The 17,858-nt window shown below is 48.7% G+C and overlaps 1 protein-coding gene across 1 annotated transcript in view; it reads right to left on the bottom strand.

Moving 5' to 3' along the window:
• HMCN2 (hemicentin 2) overlaps nt 1–16,967 on the bottom strand; it is a 146,656-nt gene extending 129,689 nt beyond the window's left edge. The window contains 1 exon segment of the mRNA XM_047700354.1: nt 16,401–16,967. Within this exon segment, the coding sequence (XP_047556310.1) occupies nt 16,401–16,653 (253 nt within the window). The 5' untranslated portion in view covers nt 16,654–16,967.
• Between the last annotated feature and the right edge of the window lie 891 nt (nt 16,968–17,858).

Raw genomic sequence — 17,858 nt, 5'->3', positions numbered from 1 at the left:
ACACAGAAAGAGAAGGGAATTCTACCAGCCAGAGACAGTCATTCTGATTTTTACGCATAACCTTCAATACTTTCGTGAGTATTTATAAGCCTGTCTCTTACACACATGCATACTATTTTATGCAGAATTTCTACTGAAGGGTGCCTGGGTGGCTCAGTGAGTTAAGCCGCTGCCTTCAGCTTGGGTCATGATCTCGGGGTCCTGGGATGGAGCCCCACGTTGGGCTCTTTGCTCAGCAGGGAGCCTGCTTCTCTTTCTCTCTCTCTCTCTCTCTCTCTGCCTGCCTCTCTGCCTACTTGCGATCTGTCTGTCAAATAAATTTTAAAAATCTTAAAAAAAAAAAGAACTTCTACTGAGTATCAATAACATACTATTTTCCACCTGATTCTTTTCACCAAACAACAAATGTTGAGCAACTTTCCAGAAGACCAAATGCTCAAGTTCAAAATCATTTTTAATGGCTACAAAGTATTTCCTTTATATGAATGACTAAGAGTGGCCGTGCTCCATCTCAAGTTGCTTGTTTCCAGTTTTAATAAGAGCAATGTTACCAAGAACACCTCTAGATCCAGAACATTTACACACGAGCTCAGTTGAGGCCTTGGCACATACTCCCATGAGCACAATTACTGGGTCAAAGGCGAGGACGTTTGTAAAGACTCTGGAAGCAAGTCCAGTAACCTCATAACTGTCCTCCCTCTCTCCAGACGAGCCAGTCACTCATCCGTCCACCTGCCAATGCTAGGGAAGATGGCCTGCACCCAGTTTTGCTCACATGGAGAATGGACACCGACGGCTCATTGTCTGTAACCCGGGGCAGCCTGCCAAGAGCCCAGCTCTGACTCTGCCTGGCCCCGCCCTCCCCCATCATGGTCTAGTGACCTCAGCTCCCCTCAGTTCCCAACGCTGGACCAGGGCCCCAGCAACCACATTCTCTCCCATTTGCAGCAACATGAGAACAATAAAGTCGGTGATGTCAGTTATCACAAATCAAGCGGCGGTTGGAGAGGTGGCCCTTTATTCTCCAATCTCTGCTCTTCCTCCCTGGCGAGCTGAGGACTGCTCTGTTTCATGGAGAGACAGTAATTGTTCAGGGGAGTAGATTCTGGTCATGTTTCTACCTGGTAGGATAAAATGTGGGTCACCTATGTCAATTCCTTCTGTTTTCATTTCCTTTTAGTTGTTTTTTTTTTCTTTTAACAATTTTATTGGATTGAGAAACCCAAAGTGGGCGGCCCAGTGGTAGAGGGCGGGGACCCAGCATCTAGGGTCTAGCCTTTTACTGCCAAGGCTGTTCTAGAAGGGTCCGCACTCTGGGAGAGGAAGATTCTCCTGGGAAGTCACCCACCCTGATTCCCCCACACCCCTCAGCAACGCTCAGTGATATCCTCATCCCGCCTCCTTATGTCCCAAACACTCAGCCAGCTCATGCTGAGGGCCAGGGTCTATATGGCTAACACACAGACTTGGACCATTTCAGGAGCCAGGGAGTGTCCTCTGAGCTGGAAAGCCCCGGAAAGGATTGTAACATTGGCCTTTGTATTCGTTTCCTGTTGCTGGTTTCATCCATTACTACAAACTCAGCATCTTAAAACAACACACACCATTTCTGGAGGTCAGAAGCCCTCAAATCAAGGTATTAGCCACTTGGCTGCATCCCTTCTGGAGACTCTCCAGGAAAATTTGCTTCCTTGATTTTTCCAGCTTTGAGAAGCCGCCCGTACTCCTTGGATCGTGGCCGTCGTGCATCTAGAAAGCCTCCAGCAGAGACTCTTCCAGTATTTCTCTCGCTACCCTCTGCTTCTCTGCCGCAACTCCTCGGACTCCAGCTCCCCTGCTCCCTCTTACAAGGAGGCTTGCGATTACGACGAGCCCATCTGGGTAATCCACGAAAATCTCTCCATCTCCAGATCCCTAACTTAACGGCACATGCGGAGCCCCTTCTGCTGTGTCAGGGAACAGATTTACGGGTTCCGTGGACCAGGACACGCACATCTTTGGAGGGTCGTTTATTCTGCCTCCCACAGACTCCATCATCCTGTCTCCCGCAAGAATGGACTTGGGAAAAACCAATTCAGACTACAAACCCATGTGCCAAACAAAACAAAGTTGAAGATAAAGAGATCCAAAGAGGGCGCCTGGGTGGCTCAGTGGGTTAAAGCCTCTGCCCTTTGGCTCAGGTCATGATCTCAGGGTCCTGGGATCGAGCCGCTCGTCAGGCTCTCTGCTCAGCAGGAAGCCTGCTTCTCCTCTCTCTCTGCCTGCCTCTCTGCCTACTTGTGATCTCTCTCTCTCTCTGTCAAATAAATAAAATCTTAAAAAGAGAGAGAGAGAGAGATCCAAAGACCCTACCTTTTTAAAGATAGAGAAGCCCAAAGAGAAGAGAAGGGAGTCCTTCAAGGTCAGCGGGAAAGATCTGGTGCAGGAGTTACCTGGATATGTCAGACAGACAGTGACCCCTTCTCTTGTTCACCATTGTAGGCCTTGGGCCAAGTTCAGTGCTGGGCACATGGTAAACATTCAGTAAATCCGGTTCCAACGGTGGCTGAATAAATGCATTTGAACTCCGTATTGTCTGAGCAGCCCCAGGTCAGGACAAAGCTTCATTTATCTTTATAACCTGTCCCAGAACAATGCCAGACGTATGACACTCAGCAAGCTCGTGCTGAATGTCAAGCCCACTCAGGCCCCTGTCCCTCTCACTACGATATGCCGCTGCCCATCTCCCAGAGAAACAGATACGAAGTGAAGCAAGGAACTGATGTGGTTGTTTGGGACATGCAGAGGAGCTGGCCGTATGGAGGAAAGGCTGGCCAGATGGACAAGAGTGTTCATGATTGCTCTCAAGACAGAGGGCAAAGCCCCAGTAAAGACTGAAGGCAAGGGTTTTTTTTTTTTTTTTTTAAGATTTTTATTTATTTATTTGACAGAGAGAGATCACAAGTAGGCAGAGAGGCAGGCAGAGAAAGAGGAAGGGAAGCAGGCTCCCTGCCAAGCAGAGAGCCCGATGTGGGGCTCGATCCCAGGACCCCGGGATCATGACCTGAGCCGAAGGCAGAGGCTTAACCCACTGAGCCACCCAGGCGCCCCAAGGCAAGGGTTTTTTAAATGCCCGCCTCAACTTCTGAGAGTACACACTTATACACACACACACACACACACACACATACAAATCTGATATTACTTCCTTTTGTTGAATAAATCATCCCCAAGCCAGTTCCAGGCACAGGGTGTTACTGATGACTGGCCCCATCACTCTGATGCAGGACTGGCTTCCCAGATGCAGAGGAAGGGTTGGGGACGTATATGGAGGTCTCCTTGCCACCTCTTCTCCCAGCCACCTGCCCATCCACAGCTGGAGGCAGCAAGCCAGAGATGGATGCCTTCTTGTAATGAATCGATACTCCTGCATGGCTTCCTCTATCATTCCCAGGACCCACTGTACATCATCACTCACCATCCTGAAACCCCACCAGGACAGGGTGCTCTCAGCAGGATAACCATCTCAAGACCCATCTTCCAGCGGGACAGAGTGAGGTGATAGGTCAGGGTAGGAGAGGGTAGGACACCTGACATGTCCCCATGAGAGTTTACCCACTGAAAGGGGTCACCTGAGACCCTCCTGATCTCCTTCTTTCACCCAGTCCAGGCAGGGCTGGCTCTGCACAAAAAGCTCTGATCACCTTACATCTTAGCATGCTGCTCTTCAAGCATGATATTGATGATGATGATGGTTGTGGTGATGTTGTCACCGATGTTGATAATGATGGTGGTGGCGGTGATGTTGACATTGATGTTGATAGTGGTGGTGGTGATGATGTTGTTGGTGGTAGTGATGGTGGTGATATTGATGTTGATGATGGTGGTAGTGGTGATGCTGATGGTAGGGATGATGGTGGTGATGTTGACATTGATGTTGATGGTGGTGATGTTGACATTGATGTTGATGATGGTGGTGATGGTGATGGGGGTGGTGGTGATACTGACATTAATGTGTTCCTTAACTTGTAAACACAGAAGCACTCCAGTTCTGTGCCATTATCACGGGGCCTTCTCCCTGTGCAGGCTCTGTGTCCCCCCTTCTTACCAGGGCACCAGCCATATAGGATGAAGGGTCCACTCTACTCCAGTATGAACTTATCCTAACTAATTACATCTTCAGTGATCCTATTTCCAAATAAGGTCATATTCTGAGCTTAGGGCAAGAATTTCATGAGGACACTACTTAACCTAGAACAATGTCAAGTCCACTTGCTTGGCTCTAAAGCCTGTACCCTTTGCCACCAGCTACACTACCTCCGAAAACCACAGTGGGGATGGAGATGGTATTTTAATAGGCTTAACTGTTTTAATACGAAGTAAGCATCAGGTGTTGTTCTATGCACTTGGCACACATTCACTTAGGAAAAAAAAAAAAAGAAAAACAGCAACAAAAGAAGTGGACTGTTTGTTATCCCCATTTCACAGATGAGAATTTGAGGCCCAGGGAGGTGATCTGACCTGCCCAAGGTCTTACAACACGGAAGCTGTGGAGGTGGGATTCAAAGCTGGTCTGTCTCACCCTACGTTCGAGAACTCAGCTGCTGTCAAGCTGCAGATACTCAGAAATCGTCCCCTTGTTCCCTAGTCCCTCGTTCTTGTTTCTGGGGGAGAAGGGGAGTGGAGAGAGGCTCGTGACCAAAGGTGGGCACTTGCCAAACAGCTGGGCAGACGTGGCGTGCAGTTCCTTTGAGCAGGGTCCGCCGGCAGGCTGCAAAAATCATTAAACCCATGACCTTGGCTCCACTTGTACCGCCCTTGAGCATCTGAGCCCCAGAAGCCTGGCCCGGAACCATCTCTCCTCGGGTAGATTTTTCCAGCCGAGGAGGGCGGGGAGCCTCTGGGACATGGGAGGCTCACGCACAGGCTCACGCCCAGCTCCGCACCCAGGTGATGTCCCAGCCCCTTCCCCAGAATCCTGTGCCCCAGTGGAGTCGGTCAGGGCCACAACCAGGCACCAGAGGTCCAGCCTTAGAAAGACTTCAAGTCACAGACCCTTCCCGGGGCCTGCCCTTTCCGCCTCCTGGAAAGCAGGGCTTGAATCCGGGACCATTTCTGGATTCGCACCTGCCCCCTTCCTCCAGCTGCAGGACCCCCGGGCAGGGTCCCACAGTCTGCCACCATTGTGGGCAAATGGGGTCCCCTCTCTGGGACACAGTCTTCCCATTTCTAAGGCGGGACTGGAGAAGATGAAGTCCAGCCACTAGAATTCCAACAGTTCTTGAGCTGGAGACTGGGCAAATGCGAGTCCCTTGAAAACACCCGCGAAGGACGGACAGGGTGGGGAAGGAAGCCACGGGCAAGTGGCTCCGTCCAAAGAACGAAAATGACCCCAGAACCTTCTTCCACCTCCTCCTTCATGTCCAAGAGTCCAGAACCCGACGCTCCTGAAGGCCGTCTCAGGAGGGCCCCTTGCCCTGAACACCCAACGGAACCACATCCAGCCCTGAGTGTCCACATCAGCCAGTCTCTGCTGTCTTCAGGGAGAACTTCATATCCACACTCCTGGCAGCCTCTGAGCCATTGTTTCCACTGTTCCCTCTGCCTGGAGGGCTCTTCCCCAAGCTGTCCAGCCTCTCCCCTACCCTCTCCTACCCCAGCTCCTCTCCACCTCAGCTTGAACATCACACCTATATCCCCAGGGCCCCTTTGTACCAGGGACCACACTGTGGCTAATGAACTTGGCTCTTTGCTGTGGGCCAGGCTGGACTGAAGGCAGCAGGGCAAGCTGGCTTTTGCCTGGCCCATGGTCATCCTTCGAGAACCGCCTATTGAGCAAATAAATAATGGGGGTCGGTCAGAGGTCCCTGGGAACCAGACTAATGCCCCCAGCCCACCCCAGCCCCTTCAGGCAGACCCCTGACGTCCTTACCTTGCCACTCCTCCTCCCAAGGGCATCCCTAACCTGTCTTGCTCTTTGCACTCCTGTCCTGTACAGACTCATGCCTGGAAAGCCCAGGCAGGGACACTGCCCTTGGAGCAGGTGCCATCAATGACAGGGAGGCACCTAATCCAGCTGATAGCTCGCAGGCAGCTCAGAACCCCCAGCCTCCACAGAGAGCAGCACAGGCCCACGCCACAGGGCGGGACTCTCCGCTCGGAGCAAAAACTAATCTGATCTATTTCACTGTGAGAGGCTTGTCAACAGCAATGTGGCCCCGGGGCGGCGCGCGCGCGCACACACACACACACACACACACACACACACACAGCAACCCCAAACACACACACACACATCTGCAGCCAGAGGCCAAGCCGCCCCAGCTCACAGGCCACGCTGTGAGCTGGACGTTGGCCTGCCTCCATCCTTGCCCCCAACCACCTAACCCTCCTCTTCCCCGAGCCAAGCCAACGGGGCCGCTGGCCGCCCAGAGAGGATGCTCAAACTCACTAACCATCAGTCACAGGCGAATTGAAATGGGACACCATTTCACACCTAGCAAACTAGCAAAAAAGGGAAGAATGATGTGCCCGGATGCCAGCGAGGTGTGACGTGGGGGAAAAACGCAGTCCCGTCTTCTGCTGGTAGGATGGCAGGATGGTAACGCATCTCTGGAGGACAGTTTAGTAATAGCTATCAAAATTTAAAATGCTCATGTGCTTTGACAAAGCAACTGCATTTCTGGAAATCTACCATACAGATATGTTGGAGAATGTGTATGTGTTTTGTTGTCAAGAAACTGAAAGCAGGGCGCCTGGGTGGCCCCGTCCGTTAAGCATCTGCCTTTGGCTCAGGTCATGATTTCAGGGTCCTGGGAACGAGTCCTGCATCAGGCTCCCTGTTCAGTGGGGAGCCCGCTTCTCCCTCTGCCTCTGCCCCTACTCCTGCTTTCTCTCTCTCTCTCTGTCAAATAAATAAATAAAATTTTTTTAAAAAGTAAGAAAGAAACAAAAAGTAATCTATTTTCCACAATATGGGAATGGCTAGATAAATCAAGATAGGATTAAGATAAATGAAGACCTGGGGCGCCTGGGTGGCTCAGTGGGTTAAAGCCTCTGCCTTCGGCTCAGGTCATGATCTCAGGGTCCTGGGATCGAACCCCGCATCGGGCTCTCTGCTCCGCAGGGAGCCTGCTTCCTCCTCTCTCTCTGCCTGCCTCTCTGCCTACTTGTGATCTCTCTCTGTGTGTCAAATAAATAAATAAAATCTTTAAAATATATATATATAAATAAAGATAAATGAAGACCCCTTCTGTCACATCTTATGTGGTGCATTACTATTTCCTAACATGGAAAGTTATCTGGTGTATCATGTAGGGAAGGAAAGCAAGTTGCAAAACAGTATGTGTTGAATAATTCCATTTTTTATGTAATAAAAAACTAAGTATATATATATGTGTATATATATATATACATATATATATATGAGAATTACACATACACACACACACACACACACACACACAGTCTGGAAGGATACAAAATGATTAAAAGCATTTGTATCCCTTGAGAGTCATACTATTAGAATATTTTACAAGTGTATATCAATTTTATAATTTGGGGCCGGGCTGGCTCAGCCAGTTGGAACATGCAGCTCTTGATCTCAGGGTCATGCGTTCGAGCCCCACGTTGGGTGGCAAAGATTACTAAAAAAGTAAATCAATAAACTTAAAACAAACAAACAAAAAAGTCCGCAATTTGGGGAGAAAACTTAAGAATTTAAGCTGTTAACCGAAGGAGCTAACTCAGCCCCGATGCCAACACTTGACAAAGGGCACACAGAGAGAATGTCCCCTACTGATCTGACACGCTCAAACAAAACGCAAAATTCCCCAAACAAAACACTGGCCAACGGGATCCAGCTGGATATGAGAGAATCATCCGTGACCGAGCGGGGCTTATACAGGGAATGTGGAAGTCGTTAAAAATGAAGGAATCCCATCAATAGGTCAGCAGGAGAAAGCTTACAAATATTTCAACAAAGCCAGAAAGCTACTGGCTAAAATTCAGCACCACTCCCTGTTCGGGATTATTTTTTGTTTTGTTCTGGGGTGGTGTTTGGTTTTTTGGTGTTGGGGGTTTTTTTGTTTTGTTTTGTTTCTACCCTTAGTAAACTAGGAATGAAAGCTTCATCTTCATTCCCTTGTTGAAGAAAACCTCAAACCGAGAGCCAACATCACACAGCAGCGCCCGATAAGAAGCAAGGCAAGAGTGATCACAGCCGTCTTTTGTATTTTCGTCACTGTTCTGAAAGTTCTGGCTGATAAATAACACAAGACATTTCAAACAAGTGAAATATATGATTGGAAAAGGGGAGATGATATTATTATCTGGACAGGCTATGGTTGCCAGCCTAGGAAACTCAAGCCATTACCCCCAAAATCAGAAATAGTTAAAAAAAAAAAAAAAAAAGGCAAACAAAACTTCAGTAAGAACATTGGAGACAAAATAAATATATGAAAATGAATTGCTTTCCAACATACCAACAATACTCATTTGCAAAAAATGTAATGGAAAAAATTTCCTAATCAAAATAGTAACAAAAAAAACAAAATACTTAGAAATGATCTTTAAAAGAAATGGGTGGAACCTATAAGGAAAAAAAAATTATAAATCTTTACAAAAGGAAATAAATATGCGGACAAAGGAAGAGGCATCCGTCCTAGATGGAAACGACTGAATTTTTTTAAATGACAGTTTTCCCCAAATCGAGATTTCATACAGTTCCAAGCAAAATCACAGTAGGAATTTTGTGGGGGAAGTTGACTAAGTTTTTCTGTTTGTCATCTGAAAGGATACATGTTTAGGAATATTTTGAAAATAAAGAAGAGGAATCAAAAGATATAAGGGACTGGCCTAAGTCATTCTGCAAATAAAGTCGTCTGTAAGACTAAAGGCAAAAGAAGGGACTCTAGTTAGTAAAGTTGTTTCCCATGGGGAAACGAGTTAACAACGCTAAAACCACTTCTCCGCATACTGGACCAGAACCATTAAGTAAACCCATGGCTGATGGCGGGTGGTGGGAGCAGGTCTGTCACAGTTGGAGTGGGAGGTCATAGATAAGAAAGAAGAGGCGGCTGGAATGATCTACAGGACAATAAAATCAGAGTTGGAGACATCAGTAGGAACGTCCAGCTTAATACAGACACAGACGGCAACATACAGAAATACTTCTAGATGCAATTATATACACAGGTTACCTCTACAGCATCCCTTCCTCACTCTGCCAGCTAAAGGTCTCAAAGCAGTGACACCCCAGTATATCAGCACTCAGATCCTACTTCCTAGTCCCATTTTTGCATAAAAGGAGCCAGGGATTCTTGGATAAATTTCTAGATCTAGGATCAGGGCGGGAAATATACAAGATGAGTCTTGAACATCTTGTAGTGATGGAAAATAAGACAGTGCTTTAAAATACACACACACACAGTGGGAGCACATCAAAGGCTTGCAGAAGCCAGCAGAAAAAGCTACCAATGACCAAAAAACTGAGGAACAAAATAAAGTAGGATTGGTCAATAGTATTGGGTCATAACCCAGAGAACAAAATAACTATCCATGAGTCTATACTGAGACACAGAAATAACAGAATAGATGGGGAGGAAGAGAAAACTCTCTGTTGAAAAATTCCTAACAATTTACACCAATTCTCTACCCTCAGCAAGGTGGAGCACAATGTCCGCTTCTTAAATGTGGGCCATACATAATGACTATTCCAAAGAGGACGGTATAGGGGCACCTGGGTGGCTCAGTTGGTTAAACATCTGCCTTCGGCTCAGGTCATGATCTCCAGCTCCTGGGATCGAGCCTGGAATCGCGTCACGTTCCCTAATCAGCGGGGAATCTGCTTCTCTCCCTCCCTCTCTGCCCTTCCCCCTGCTCATCTTCTATCTCTCCCAAATAAATAAATAAAATCTTAAAAAAAAAAAAACCACAAAGAGGACAGTTTAGAAATGGAGAAAGAGAAGAGGAACTTCAGAGTGGAGACAACTGACAACCTCAGCCATGGGCTCAAGGTCAACATCAACTGTGACGGTCATACTGACAGTACATGCCCTTGACAGAACATAATGAGAATGACATTGCTCCTCTGTAGTCTTCCTCTCCCATCACCCAGTCTAACTGGAGAAAAACACAGGACATGACAGAGGGACAAAAACATCTGAGCGCAAGGGCAAAAATGAACTATTGGGATTTTATCGAGATCAAAAGCTTTTGCACAGCAAAGGAAACAGTTAACAAAACCAAAAGACAACTGACAGAATGGGAGAAGATATTTGCAAATGACATATCAGATAAAGGGCTAGTGTCGAAAATCTATAAAGAACTTAGCAAACTCAACACCCAAAGAACAAATAATCCAATCAAGAAATGGGCAGAGGACATGAACAGACATTTCTGCAAAGAAGACATCCAGATGGCCAACAGACACATGAAAAAGTGCTCCATATCACTCGGCATCAGGGAAATACAAATCAAAACCACAGTGAGATGCCACCTCACACCAGTCAGAATGGCTAAAATTAACAAGTCAGGAAATGACAGATGCTGGCGAGGATGCGGAGAAGGGGGAACCCTCCTACACTGTTGGTGGGAATGCAAGCTGGTGCAACCACTCTGGAAAACAGCATGGAGGTTCCTCAAAATGTTGAAAATAGAACTACCCTATGACCCAGCAATCGCACTACTGGGTATTTACCCCAAAGATACAGATGTAGTGATCTGAGGGGACACGTGCACCCGAATGTTTATAGCAGCAATGTCTACAATAGCCAAACTATGGAAAGAACCTAGATGTCCATCAACAGACGAATGGATAAAGAAGATGTGGTATATATACACAATGGAATACTATGCAGCCATCAAAAGAAATGAAATCTTGCCATTTGCGACGACGTGGATGGAACTAGAGGGTATCATGCTTAGCGAAATAAGTCAATCGGAGAAAGACAACTATCATATGATCTCCCTGATATGAGGGAGAGGAGATGCAACATGGTGGGGTTAAGGGGGTAGGAGAAGAATAAATGAAACAAGATGGGATTGGGAGGGAGACAAACCATAAGTGACTCTTAATCTCACAAAACAAACTGAGGGTTGATGGGGGGGGGGGGGTTGGGAGGGGGGGGTGGGGTTATGGATATTGGGGAGGGTATGTGCTATGGTGAGTGCTGTGAAGTGTGTAAACCTGGCGATTCGCAGACCTGTACCCCTGGGATAAAAATATATGTTTATAAAAAATAAAATTAAAAATAAAAATAAAAATAAATAAAAAGGGAAAGTAAAGGTAAAAAAAAAAAAACCCATCTGAGCGATTCTCATCAAAACTGTCCATGTCATCAAAAGCAAAGTCTGAGAAATGGTCACAACCAAAGGAGCCTAAGGGGACACGGCAACTAAATGTAACGTAGGATCCTGGATGGGCTCAGGAAATGGACATTAAAGGAAAACTGAGGAAATCTGAATAAAGAATGAACATTAGCTAATAATAACACATCAATATTGGTTGGTTAATTGTGGTAAATGTACTATGGTAATTTAAGACGTTAGTAAAGGAAAACTAGGTGTTGGGCATATGGGAACTTCTGTACAATCTTTGCAATAAATCTGTAAATCTAAAATAGAACTGTGCTAAAATTAAAAGTTCATTTAAATAATTTTTTAAGATTTTTAAAAATATTTTTAAGTCATCTCTATACCCATCGTGGGGCTCGAACTCCCAACCCTGAGATCAAGAGTCACATACCCCACCAACTGGGGCCAGACAGGCGGCCCTAAAAAATTTTTTGACCATGAACTAATGAATGGATAAATATGTGGTACATGTATATATGGGATGGAATATTATGGAATACTGGAATATTATCCAGCCATAGAAAGGAAATCCTGCCATTTGCAATAGCACGGACGGACCATGAGGGCATTGCGCTAAGTGAATGAGCCATACAGAGAAAGACAAATACTGTGTGATCTCACATCTGGGATCTAAAGAAGACAAACTCAGATACAGAGAGTAGAGCGGTGGTCACCAGGGACTGGGGGACAGGAGACGTGGGATAGAAACTCCCAGTTGGAAAGTAAATGCATTCTGGAGATCCAATGTACCGCGTGGTGAGTACAGCTAATACTGTGTCATATACTTGAATGGAGTCAAAGAGCAGGTATTAAATGTTCTCACCCAAAAAAATAAATGGTAATTAAGTAACAAAGAGGTGTTAGCTAATCATCTTGCAATATATAAATGTATCAAGGCAACTTGTGCCACACCTTAAACTAACCCAATATTCTGGGTCAATTACATCTCAGGAAAGCTGAGAAAAAAGGTAGACACATTGATTGGTTGGTTGATTGATTTAAAGGAAGCTCATGGAGACCAGCATGGGGCTTGAACTCACAACCCTGAGATCGAGACCTGAGCTGAGATCAAGAGTCAGATGTTTAACGGACTCAGTCAACAGAAACAATCTTTTAAAGAAAAAGAAAACAATTTTTTAAAGAAAAAGGAATATGAGGAAGAGACTGCCTTATTAGTACATATTATAAAACCAAATAATGAATATAATATGTTCTTGGCACAGAGTTGCCATATAACAAAACAGAATGGGAAGCCCAGATAAATTCTTAATAGATAAAGTAATTTGAGATAAAGGCAGGATCCAAATAAATGGAAAAAAACAACAACAACAAAAAAGAGGACTGTTTGATAAAATGTATCTGAACAATGATCCCATCCTGGAAGAATTGTATTAGATTATTAGATTATTTTTTACACCAAATTTTTAAAAAATTTTCAGGTTAAATATTTAAATATAAGGAGAAAACTAGTAGAAAAAACTAAAACATGTACCTAACTGATTTTGGGATGGGGGGAAAAAAGTCCTTCTAAGCGTGTAGGTGAAGAAATTACAAAGGGAAAAAAAGTCAATAGATTTTGCTACATAAACATTTAAAATTTCAGACCACCAGGAATAAATAAATAAATAAATAAATAAATAAATTTCAGACCGCCGGGAATTACAAACAATACTAAAAGACAACAATCAAGAAAAACACTAACCACGTAACAAAAAACAGTTAATAGCATCAGTATGAAAGTCCTCATACTGACTGATAAGAAAATTACTAAAACCCTAACGGGAAAACAAGTCAAGTCACTGACAATTTGCCAAAGAAGAAATTCACACCAAAAATAAAAATCTAGTGAACATTTGAAAATGCACTGAACCAGGGTGCCTGGGTGGTGGCTCAGTAGTTGGGCGTCTGCCTTTGGCTCAGGTCATGATCCCAGGGTCCTGGTATCGAGCCCCACCTCGAGCCCCACGTCCGCTCTGCGGGATGCCTGCTTCTCCCTCTCCCCTGGTTGTGTTCCCTCTCTCACTGTATCTCTCTCTGTCAAATAAATAAATAATTTTTTTTTTTTTTTAATGAAGAAAGAAAATGCACTGAACCTCCCTAAAAATTTAAATGTTTTCCGTCTTTTGAATTAGGAGGGAAAAAAATGGTTTTTATCTTAAATTCCCGGTGTTGGGGACGGCTGCTCTGAAGCTGTCCCTCAGAAGTTTCTGGTAGAAGTTGAAACTCCTCAAACATTTTGGAAAACAAATTGAAGAGTTGCCCAGTGTGTTAAAAATGGCCTAGGAAGCTTCAAGAAGCTTAACCCTGAAGAAAAACCAATCAGAGAGAGAAAGATTTGCACATGAGAGTGATTTTTGCAACATCTTAACAATGAAAACCTGATAATGGGCTGTTTTCAGCCAGAATGAAACCATTGACAAAATGTTCACTTTCTGGTTTGGAAACATACCACTTTTTTCATTTAAAAACTTTAGGGATATTTCCAAAGCACAGGTCCTGGTTTCTCTCCGAACACTTGCAGTCCAGAGCCACTGACAGTGCCCCACGAAGACTGGTCCTTGGGGTTTAGGATGGGGTTTTCCTTTAAGAAAGCCCTCTTTGCCTACAGCCTTGGGGGCCTCGACAGTCAGCTGAAACCCCTGTTTCTGAAGTTCCTCTTCCATGAAAGGGAATTCCACTGGCCGATTCAAACCTAAACCACAGTCCAATCCCTGCTCCGAACCCCTCAGTGGCGGCTCACAGCCATAGAAGGAAATCTAAGTGCTCCAAACCCCCAGGCCTGACGTCAGAGCCTGGACCAGTCTTGCCTTTCCCACCTCCCCATTTCTCTCCTCCTACGCTTCCCCCAGCACCTGTCCACACGTGTCGGCCATTCCCCAGCAAGCACCATGTGCTCAGGGAGCCCACCACCCCGCTGCCTTGCCAGCACCGAGCATCAGCCAGGCAGATACTCAAAAGCTGTGTTCGAACCCTGCCCCAACACTGCTTCGTCCTCGGAGAAACTTTGGTGAGCTCCCTCCCTTGCTGACCCGTCGTCAGGAGCTGGTACCGGAGCCAGCATGTGACACATTCTACTCGCCACCTGGCCTGTCCCCAGTGGGATGCCTGCCTCTTACAGGGAAACCTGCCCCCCCTTCACACTGGGGGCCTCACAAAGTCTGTGCACGCAGAACCCATTCACTAAACACGGAGGTGCCCCTCTGCACTTGGACCTGGATGGTTTGGGGGACAGGGCAGGAGGACTGGCGATTTTGACTCATAGAGGATGCAGTGAAGGTCAGAGGGTCGGTTGCATACCAGCTAGGCATCCAGAGAAGGGAGGAAACGCTGGGGGATGGGAGGCTGGCTTCAAGGAAGCCGAGAGTTAGAGGGCGCGTGGGGGTGGGGGGACACATCCCTCAGGAGCTCCAGCCTGGACCTTGGGACAGTAAATCTGGCTCCAGCAGGCTGCTCTCCTGCTCTGCCACTGTAGCCAAGCATTTTGGAGACAAGTGTGGGTTATAGATCAGAAATGACATCACCCTGGCAGGTGGCTTTGGGTAAGCCCCATCTGAGTCCTGAGCCTCAGTTTCTCTATCTGTAAGACAAAGGGGGTGGACTGATCTCTCAGCTCTTTCAGTGTGGTGTCTTTGGAAGCCCAAGAATGATCCAGAAAGGACTGGGGGGATGGAGGGTGACCTGTGTCTGAGCTGAAGCCCCACAACCCCCCCCCCCGCCCCGGGCTCCAGCTTTGTTGCCCCAACCAGGAGGTAGAAGCTATCCTTTCGTTCCCAAAAATATTTTTCTAGACCTGCCCCCCAGGCTCTGGGCTTTGAGCCACAGAGCCCTACAGAACCCAGAACTCCTGGAAGCAGAAGGACCTCCGAACCCAGCCTGAGGACCGCACCAGATTAAATCACACCCACATTGCCCATTTTGCAAAACTCTGTAATGCTGCTGTGATTAATAAAGGCACTTCTTCTAAAAAGGCTTACTATCTCACATAGCCTTGGTTCAAGGTGTGTTTTCTCAGCCTGAGGCGCTCTGTAGTACCATTTAGCAAGGAATCTGTCGTTTTTATTTCATGTTTTGGCTTTACTTTTTACATTTTTTACTTTTTGTAAAGAGTAACGCTATTGTTCTTGATAGAGAGGCGGCTGGATGGAGAGACGTTCGATAAAGCAGACAGTAAAATATTCATCCCAGGATCTGGGTGGCGGGCGGACAGGTGTTCAATGTACTTCCCTCCCTTCCCCCATTTTGCTGGAAACCTGAAATCTTTCATCAAAAACTGCCGGCGAAAAAGCCGCCCCGCTCCTCAGAAGGTCAGAGGTCTGCGCAGGACTCAGCAGCTGTTTCCCTGACGCTCCCTCCGCACAGAGGGGGCTCCCTCCGCACAGAGGGGGCTCCCCGGGACCCTTTCAGGGCCCTGCTGCTAACACAGTCGAACTCAAGCGGCTGCGAGGGGACCAGGCTGTGAGAATCAGGGAGGTGGAGGCCACCTGGACGAGCTGCGGTTTTCCCAGGGAAAACAGGTCAGGGGTAAATCGAGGCAGGGGCGGGTCTCTGCCTGCCTCTGGGGGCTCTTTTGGCCTCTGAAGCCCGTGCTGGGAGCAAATTCTAAGAATTAAGACAAAGTAAAAACGCAAACGCTGCACGGCCCGATCACTGCCAAGCCCTGCGCACGAACGTGTCTCAGCGAGTGTGGGGGACAGTTTCTCCCCCGGTTTCGTTAATGAGGAAGGCGAGGCTCGGGAAGGTGACGTCACCTGCCTAAGTCACACAGGTGTGGCGGCCCAGCATCCGAACGCGGTGCCGCCGCTCTCGGTCGCTAGCCCGACTGCGCGTCCCGCTACCCCCGGAGGCGCGGGAGAGGGAGAGACAGCAAGGTCCCCGGGGCCAGCAAGGGGCAGCTGCCCCAGGTGCGGGGTCCGCGGGCGCGAACGTGTCCAGAAGGCGCCCCCGCCCGGCGGAACAGTGTACCGACGTCCAGGTGCGCCCCGGGCGCGATCGCCGCCGGGGTGCAGGTGAGCGCCCCAGGCCAGGGCGCCCGGGGTGGCGGGGTGAGGGGGACGCCGGCACGCTACCTGGGTCGTGGAAGGGCACCAGCGCGTAGTTGGCGATGGCCTGGCTGCGGCGGCTCAGGCTGCTCTCCAGGATGCGCGAGGCGCCGTCGAGCACCTGCATCAGGTCGTCCCACATGGAGCCGGTGACATCGAAGACGATGGCCAGGGTGGCGTCCCCCGTGGGAAGGGGCAGCGCCGGCCTGGGCTCGCCGACCACCGCCGCCGCCGCCGCGGAGACCGCCATCAGCACCGGCAGGAGCGGCGCCCGGGGCATCGTGCTGAGCTGGGGCGACCGGCGGCTGCCGCAGCGGTGGAGGCGCGCGGGTCGCAGCGAACGCGACGGTCCCGGACTCCCAGCGGCCGCCCAGCGCGCAGCGGCAGCGCGGCGTCTCGCTCGCTCGTGCGGGACACGGGCTCGCGGCGGGTCCCCCTGCTGGGAGCCCGGGGCGGGTCCTAGAGCCCACCCCGTTCAGGGTCACGGCCCGCCTCCTCCGCTTCCCCCACCGTGACTCAAATTTTCCCGGCCCCGCGGTTCGCCAGTCCAGACCCGAGGTTAGCGGAGGACGCGGGGCGGACGGCAGTGGGGAGCTGGGGCGGCGGCCAAGGCGGCGAGGGCTGGGGACGCGCGGGACGCCGCGGACACCTGCGCCTCCCGCCGAGGGCGCGCCCCGCTGTGGGGGTGGAAGAAGGAGGGGCGACGCGACGGCCCCTGTCCCGGAGGACTGGCCACAGCGGGCCTTGGCTTTTGCTGCTTTCTCCCCCCATACCCCTATACTGCCCCCCACCCGGACACACACAGAGACATTAAAAGGTCTTTTCTTTCCCCAGGGGGTCTGTGCTTCCCAAGTACTGCAATTATTAGGGTCATAACCAAGCACCCTAAGCTAAGCACCTACTACGTGCTAAGCGTGTTTACAGTTATTATTTCCTCCCCTGCTCGCTGCAACCCTAGAGGGAAAGCACTAACACTAAACCCATTTTACAGATGGACAAACTGAGGTTCAATCAGCAGCAAACTGAATGGGAAGTCATTTGCCCAAAGCCACTCAGCTCTCAAGTGGCGGAGACAAGACTAGAAGCCATAGCTAGAGAGATTCCAAAGCTCCTGGGCTCTGCTGGCTCCCCTAAGTGTTGGAAGACATTGTCAGGAGTCACCTGGTGACTCGGGGTGATGGAGGCTGCCCCTCTGCCCAGCTGCCTCACCAGATCCCGTGACTGCATGTGAAGGTTACAGGGCACGTGTGACGGGTGTGTCTTGGTTCCCCCAGTTAGCTCCCAGTTCCCAGCCCCGTCCCTGGCACAGGGAGGGAACTCACTAAATGCTGCCTGAAGAGATAAGAGAGAGTGAGCCTGCCTGGTTTTGAGAGCCATGGGAGAGAGGGCGGCTCGCTCCCCACCCTAGGCCCTCCCCCGAGAGAACCATGCTCACAGGACAGGGACAGCAGCCCCCTAGACAGAGCGAAGGGCTTTGGGTCTGTA

Source organism: Lutra lutra, chromosome 13 (genome assembly GCF_902655055.1).
Source record: "Lutra lutra chromosome 13, mLutLut1.2, whole genome shotgun sequence".
In the NCBI taxonomy this organism is placed as follows: Eukaryota; Metazoa; Chordata; class Mammalia; order Carnivora; family Mustelidae; genus Lutra; species Lutra lutra.
This window is presented reverse-complemented; position numbering and strand designations above follow the sequence as displayed.